Raw genomic sequence first — 8,053 nt, 5'->3', positions numbered from 1 at the left:
CCAGGTTTGCTGTAGGTTTGTGATATTAACTTTGTTTTGTGCCTCTTGTGTCCTATGTTATTGTGCCATGTGTGAATATGTATATATATATTTTATCTGTTAAACACTCTACACTCTACCAGGACTCTCTTATAAAAAGTAATTATTTCTAAAGACTTCCTGGTTATAAATTGAGATTTGAAAAAAAACGCAGGAGCCCCTTAGGGTCTTTACATTTTCAGTTTTAATTGTGCTATAGAGTTGCTTATGACCAGACAAATTTGTAATTAATTAAAGCACAACAAAGTAATTGTCACACAGAAAGCCTGTGACCTTTGGTGGTCCTGAAGGTCTGGGGGACCTGGACGGTTGTCCACGTTGCCTGGCTGGTAATCTAGCTTTGGTTCTGCGCAGTGAAATGTGAGTCTGACCAGCAGAGTTAGACACCTGAATCACTGTGGTCCACTGTTGTATATACTGTATACTACAAAATGTATCAATGAGCAGTCCATCCACAGGAGTATGATACTGTAGCTGTGTCAATACTTTGTAGAGCTGTGACCTATTAATTTCTTTGTCAGTACATCTGCCTGTTTAAAATATGGATTATTCAAGTAATTATTTTTTCCATATCTTCAAGCTGTTCATTATGTCTGCCCAAGAGGACAAAACTCCCAGAAGTCTTCATGTTACAATGCTAGAAAATAGAGGCAAGCAGCAAATGTTTGGAGTCTTTAACAGACAAGTGACTCAAACTATTAATTAATTAGCAAAAGTTCCCGTTGATCAGCTCGGCTCATTTGTACTCTGTTTCTTCCTTTTATTACATAACTTAGTCTGACATTATGTGCCGCACGCTTTGGAATTTCTTTCCACCTCTCCTCTATGTCCTCTGACAGTCAGGGAATACTTTTTGAGAAAAAAAATTCATAAATAACTTTCACTTTGTCACACGGCCCGGCCATATGGTCTAAATCTGCACTACAAAGACTGGCCGTGCACGTGACAATGGGACGCCGTGAACAGTCAAAACCATTCAGCTCCGTTCTGTGGCTCAGGATGATACAGGCTGTTTTCACAGTCAGCTCAGCAGCTACAGGCCTAAGAATATGCCTGACCCACACACTTTGCTTGAAAAATGTTTTGGATTGCGCCTCTTGCCATAAGCCACATTATGTAAGTGCTAAGTGTGAGGTATCAAGAGGAGCTGGCTCTGTGCCAGGATGGTGCTGTGTGTGTGTGTGTGTGTGTGTGTGTGTGTGTTTGGTTGTGGGTGCAGGTGTTGAAAATATCTTGTATGAATAGTTCTTCTGAGGATACAAACACACAGTGGGATAAATTATTATACACTGATGCAGTGATTATGTGCTCAGGACTGGGTGAGTGACAGCGTGTATGAATGCTAATGACTATGAAGTCTGACAGAAACAGGCATAATTATAAGTACAGAACATGTATATATTATCTTTTGAGGCATTTTATCAATACGCAAAACACTGTAAAGTACTACAAAGTTGCATTCTGGGTTTTTTGACTTTATCTAAGGGCAACAGTTACAAAGTTTTCTTAACTTTCTCCCAGCATGTGACACAGTTTCCACTCCCCAGAGTTCTCATGATCCCAACAGTTGAGACAGACATTGAGAAGAAAAGATATTTATCTTATTTGAAAAGACATTTCATAAAGATTATCGTTTTCTCTTTTATTAGTTTATTTAATGTATATATTATTTCTAATGGCCTCTCCACATGTGTTGAGATATAAATATATTTATTAATTCTTAAAATTACATCTACTTATTCTTCATTGACAAATCTGAAATCTCTGAATATGTAAATACATTACATTTTACAAGTTTAACTGCTGGATTCTAGATGCCTTTTACGCCACAGAAAACTTCCACTCTGTGTGTTTGTACATTAGAGGCTTCGACTTTCCACCTCAGACACGTGTTAGTTGCATATTTGACCATGACAGACTTTCACACTAGCTGTGATGTCTCAACGTCCTGCTCCTGCGTACGTCTTCAACTGAGATTTCAGGTGAGTACAGAGAAACAGCAGCAAATTCAGCAGATGAATGTTAAAAAACAGCCGTCTGGTGTCTAATTCTTCACATACAGCAAACAGCAAACTGAAGCCTAAACATCCAACTGTAGTAACAAAAAGTAAAACCGTTTTGAATGGTGGGGGAGCTTTAAGTTTTTCTGATATCTGGAGAACAACATGTATAGATTTAGGCAGCAAAAAAGTTTAACATTTTGTAGAAGTCATGTCTCGGGCTGATAAATATAGTGAAACAATATGTGTCAGGATGCCCTCATGCTACACCTGCTGTGAAAGGTGAGGATACTATTAAAAAGACTACTTGACAGCAGAGAAAAAAAAACAACCTTAAATCAAATGGATTTAAATACAGTCAAGACTGTCCAGCAAAACATTCAGTACGCTTTGTTGCACTTCAGCATTACTTTCAGAGTAATATAAACATAACTTCTGTTCCCAAACTTTAGTTTAAGTAAGGCATTTGTAAACTCAGATACTGTTAATGGGCCGCATGGTGCTTTGAGGTAAATCTTCCAAAACCTTTGGCACAAGTTCTTAACAAGCTGACCTCATGTCACCTAATAAGAGATAATTACAGCTATTATGGATGAGAAGGTGTCTGTAATATTGTTGGGTATTAGACCTGAGTGTAGTACAGGCGAAACATTAACTGGCTGCGTGATGACTGAAGTATGCGCCATATTCGTCCATCTACGGTACTTTACGCGCTATTACGCACGCGTAATAATGCATCATTATTTGGTCAAGGGGACATCCATTTCAAAATGTTAGGATGAGATATTAGTAAAGGTGTTGTCTGAGTAACTATGCCTCGTGGTGAGAGTGGTATCTGCTGTATTTATCATCTTTTGGATATTAAGCCATATTTTCAGGAGCGTCACTGGCTCACTCCCATGACGCTGCTTGGGAGTTGTTTTCACCATCGCAGGATAAAAATCACTGTCACACACGGACTGTATGCTACATACCTTGGAAGACATCCACATCCCGGAGAGTCTGAGCTCGGAGATAATCATAGTCCTCTTGAGGAAAAAAAAATTGTGCACGAAGTCCAGCGGACAGGAGAGGAAGTTGCTCGCAAACTCCCTTCCATGGAGTTTCCACAACAGAGTCATTTTTGCTATAGCTTTCCGTCTGCGTCCGTGTAAAGGGATATTGTCACTTTGAGGTGGTTTGAATGAAACTGGGGAAACTGTTGTCGCCAAGGCCCCAAGCCTGTCCATAGAAAAACATGGCGGGGCGAGTCATTCCTCCAGCCATTTTTAACTCTGATGATTCCTGTGCTTAGCTCTCGTGGTGGCTCAACAACTCAAGGCTTTTTTTGGCCAGTTGTGGGAAAGCGTATTTGTGTATATGTCATAGAAATATTTCTAGCCCTGGTTTATTTGATGACTTCTAAATGCTATGTCTTATCAATGAGCGTTTTGTTTATATTATGTGTTGGAGCTGTGACAAAAGTATCTGTCTTCTTTCCTTTATTGGAGTCCAATTCTTATTGGCAGCGCATGAAAGAGGTTATTAATATCCTTAGTTTGCTCTCTTTGAGGACGTTACTCAAACATTCTTCAGCTAAGTGGTCAGAGGATGACTAAATTATTGCCATTTGCATGGCCTACAGTTTCTGTCTCTAAAATAAAAATCAGCCGAACCCAGCGCAAATTCTACATTAGTGCAAACAAATTTTTACTTTATTGCATAACAGCAAAACGATCATCCCTACCCTTTCTGTTATTGACAGATGAAACTCATAAAGTGCGAATGCATAGCCTGTCTTGTCTAGAATTTCGATTTAATGTCAGATTCGGAAGCCCGTACAGGTTAATTAATCAACCAATTAGGCAAATATTGATCATAATTGTTCCTAAAGGCGTGGAGAGGATTTGGGAGAAGCTTTTGTTCTGAGATGGGGAGAATTAAATATTCTAACCTGCCAATTGGTGACCTGTGAGTGTGAGTGTGTGTGGCGGCTCTGAGGCGTGCGTAAAACTTGTGTTAGGGAGACCACCTGCTCTTGGGCATACAGTATCTTTATTGGGCGTATTCTTCTTCAGAAAAAAAGAAAAAAACGAAACTCTACTTGTAATCACACGTCAGTCTGAATGGATTTTGAGTTAGTACTGTTTTTCCTGCCTATGTCTGTGCCATTTCCTTTACTGGGGCTCTTGTCCAGCCCGCACAGCGACTCCGTCACCCCCTCCTCCATCTCCATATACTCCGCTTTGTCACCCAGCGAGGAGCCTGAGGGCGAGCCTTTGAATTTCCTCAGGAAGTCCGGAAAGTAAGGGCAGCCCGGGGGCATGCTCTCCACCACCGGCGTCTGATCTTCGTTATCGGTCTCCCTGTGGTAAAAGTAGTTGAAGTTGGACACTATGACCGGCACCGGGAGCGCGATGGTTAACACGCCAGCGATCGCGCACAGTGAGCCCACTATCTTCCCACCGACAGTGATGGGCTTCATGTCGCCGTAGCCCACCGTGGTCATCGTCACCACGGCCCACCAGAAAGCGTCGGGGATGCTCGTGAACTGGGAGGTGGGCTCGTCCGCCTCGGCGAAGTACACCGCGCTGGAGAACAGGATGACACCTATGACCAGGAAGAAAATGAGGAGGGCCAGCTCCCTCATGCTGGCGCGCAGGGTATGACCCAGGATCTGCAGCCCCTTGGAGTGCCTGGACAGCTTGAAGATGCGAAACACCCTGACAAGGCGGATTATTCTCAGGATGGCAAAGCTCATCGCCTGCTGCCCGTTGCCTTGGTGCTGCGCCAGGTCCGTGCCGAGAGTTATGAAATAAGGCAAAATGGATACAATGTCTATTGAGTTCATAATGTTTTTAAAGAAAGCCGGTTTGCTCGGACTCGCAAAGAAGCGGACTATAATCTCAAAGGAGAACCAGATGATGCAAACCGTTTCCACGATGAAAAACGGGTCATTGAAAGGAGTAAATCCGTGGTCAGGTTGAGTGGAGTTGTGTCGTGGCTGTAGATACTCTTTTTCATCCCTGAACTCCGGCAGCGTCTCCAGGCAGAAAATGACAATAGAAATGACTATAACCAGGACGGACACCACTGCTATCCCCCTGGCAGGGCTCGAGCTCTCGGGATACTCAAAAAGCAGCCAAATTTGGCGCTTGAACTCGTCCTCCGGCAGAGGTTTTTCCTCCTCTTTGACAAAACCCTCATCCTCCCGAAACTTGAGTATCGCCTCTTCCCCGAGTTCGTAAAACTTCACCTCCTCGGAGAAGATGTCAAACGGGACGTTCACTGGTCTTTTCAACCTCCCCCCCGACTGGTAATAGTAAAGAATGGCATCAAAACTCGGCCGGTTCCTGTCGAAGAAGTACTCGTTCCTCAGCGGGTCGAAGTACCTGATTCGCTTGTCGGGGTCTCCCAGGAGAGTATCCGGGAACTGGGTGAGAGTCTTGAGCTGAGTTTCAAACTTCAGACCCGACACGTTGATGACCACTCTCTCGCAGCAGCCGCACTCGCTGTAAACATTTTCGTACCCGGACTGAGGGCGCCTGTCAGTCAGCGAGACCGTCTCTTCCTCATCATCCATGTTGCACAGAAAACTCGCCCTCTTGCTTCCCCGGTCGCCCCCCTCCTCCTCCGCCTCCTCCTCTTCCTCGGCTCCCTCGGCTTCTTCCTCCTCTATCATGATGTCCTCCTCGGATCCGAGCAGCGCCAGCTCCGAGTGGCGCAGGTCCCCGCCGAGAGTCGTCCGGCTGCGTTTCCACCGTCCGACGCCGCGCTGCTTTTTCCGCTCTCTGAGAACTCTCTGCTGCTGCTCGGGCTCCTGCTGGAGCTGTGGCGGCTGCGATGAGGAGGAGGAGGTGGAGGAGGAGGAGGGGCGCGAGGCGGTGCCGCCGCTGCTGATGTTGGCGTTCGTGGAGGAGGCGGCGCGAGACTGATGCTGGCGGTTGTTAAGGAGATGAGCGCTCGAGGAGGAGGTGGAGGTGGACCCCCCCACGCCGCCGCCGCCGCCGCCTCCTCCTCCCTCCGCACCGGACCCACCTTCGGCAGCCGCCGCCGCAGCCGCCGCTCTCGACTGGGCAGCCTGGCGCTCCCTCTCGCGCTCCCTCTCCCGTGCGCGAGCTTGGGCATATCCATAAGGCAGGTGACTATTGCACCCGCCGTCCGCACCCACCATGGCAAACTCCATTTTAAGTCAATGAGCGGTTCGGTCCGTGAGCGCTACACTAACCGCCTCAGGGCGATGTGGATGCAGGCCAGAGGATAAAAGTTGCAGCTCTGAGCGCGCAGAGAGAGAAAATGAGGCATCAACCGGTTCGACCAATCAGTTGTCAATATAAGAATGTCACAAAAACAAACACACCTCAATTAGGTCCATGCTGAGTGCGGTCCATGTGGCTACTTACATGGTAGGAGATATGGATCAGCCTATCTTCCCGTTTAGGCACAGGCCTCCAATTTTTTATGACATCATTACCATAACCAAAATATGTGAGGGCCGGTGGCATAGCCTGTTACGCAGACGCTCTGTGTCAAACTTGCAGCGCCCCTTTATTTGCTCAGCATTGCAAATCACCAAGTCAACAAGCGACACCAAAACAGTCTCTCCTCGGTTTCTCCGGTGCCCATCAGGTGGTTAATTTCTCCATGACCGCGGCTTGCGCCCAAATGCGTCTTTTGATCCTCCGTGGTCACTCCTGGTTGCCATTTTATGTGATGAGATTAAAAAAAAAACCTGGTTCTTTGCCGTTATATTATGGTGCTCCGGCGAATCTGAATGACTTTATTCCTCTGACGCTCTCTGGAGCTGCGTGAAAAAGACAAGACAAGAGAAAACAGCAGTTGGTTTAAAAAAAAAAAAAAAAAGATGTATTCATTTTGATGTCCGTTGTTTTGGCGACTGCATAGTCCAGGATACTACGCATGTTTTGCAACACGGGCGGTAAAACTTCATTGGCATATGATTATCATCATCATCATCAACATCATCACCATCATTATTATTATTATCATTTGTTGTTATGGAGTGAACATGAAGGTAGGCTTGCAGAAATGAATGCACGGAAGACATTTAGGTTTAGAACAGACATTACGCACGAAATTCTGCCCATTAAAATAGCCTCTCTACATCCTGACATTCATACTTACATGTGAAAAGGGGCTAAACGGAATCGCCTTAGCCCCCCTACAAACAAATCTGCTGGAGGAGGAGGAGAAGGAGAAGGAGGAGGAGGTAGGTTAGGTGAGGATGCAGTTCTTCGCTTTTGCCCAAATTCCCGTCTTGATTTTGGGGGGTAATATCATAAATCCCTCGTCGTATCCAACCAGCGACCATATCATCCACTATACATCCGTGCTCTGACGCACTCTGAGGACACTTTTCGGCTGCGTCTCGACGTCTTGTCTCAGTTCAACAGGATCTACTGCCACTTCAGCCCCCGTTTCTGCTGCATCGCTCCCGGTGCACTGGCAGCGATAACCATTGAAGGAAAAAGGGGGGAAAAGAAGAAGCAGGTGTGCGAGCGGCGAGTTGGCATCAATGACAGCTCGGCACGGTCTCGGCGAGAAGATGCGAGGGTGGGTAAAAGTTTACCTGCACGCAGGCGAGGAGAAATGGCCCCATGGTTGAGTCTGAGCATCACACATCTGTCTGTCTGTCGCTGTAGCCCTACCTATACTCCGGTCCCTCCTATTGTGTGTGTGTATGTGTGTGTGTGTGTGTGTGTGTGTGTGATGATGGAGAGCCTCGGTGAGAAAGTCGTTCATGTACTGCAGCGCGTGCAGGCGGTGCTCGGTCCTCCCCCAGTGGATGCAGCCGGTCACTGCGCACCGTGCTGCAGTCTCACACCCGAGCCTCTTCTGCCCTTCATCATTACTGCTGGGTGGCAACCGGTGTCCTTACCCGCAAAAAGCAATGCATTACCCTCCACTCATTCCTAAAGTAACGTGGGTACTTGTACCTCGCTGGGAGTGGAGGGTAAAGCTTCGGTGCCCCTGCAGTTTTCAGTGAAATCCATCCCCCTAAACCACCAAAACAC

At 46.3% G+C, this 8,053-nt stretch overlaps 1 protein-coding gene across 1 annotated transcript; it reads right to left on the bottom strand.

The window, feature by feature from the left end:
* Positions 1–4,128: 4,128 nt before the first annotated feature.
* Positions 4,129–6,204, bottom strand: kcna4 (potassium voltage-gated channel, shaker-related subfamily, member 4). Its single transcript, XM_070827910.1, has one exon. The coding sequence runs from the start codon at positions 6,202–6,204 to the stop codon at positions 4,129–4,131; it is 2,076 nt and encodes a 691-aa protein (XP_070684011.1).
* Between the last annotated feature and the right edge of the window lie 1,849 nt (positions 6,205–8,053).

Source organism: Pempheris klunzingeri, chromosome 1, assembly GCF_042242105.1.
Source record: "Pempheris klunzingeri isolate RE-2024b chromosome 1, fPemKlu1.hap1, whole genome shotgun sequence".
Lineage (NCBI taxonomy): Eukaryota > Metazoa > Chordata > Actinopteri > Acropomatiformes > Pempheridae > Pempheris > Pempheris klunzingeri.
Note: the sequence above shows the minus strand (reverse complement) of the source record. Positions and strands in the feature narration are given on the sequence as shown.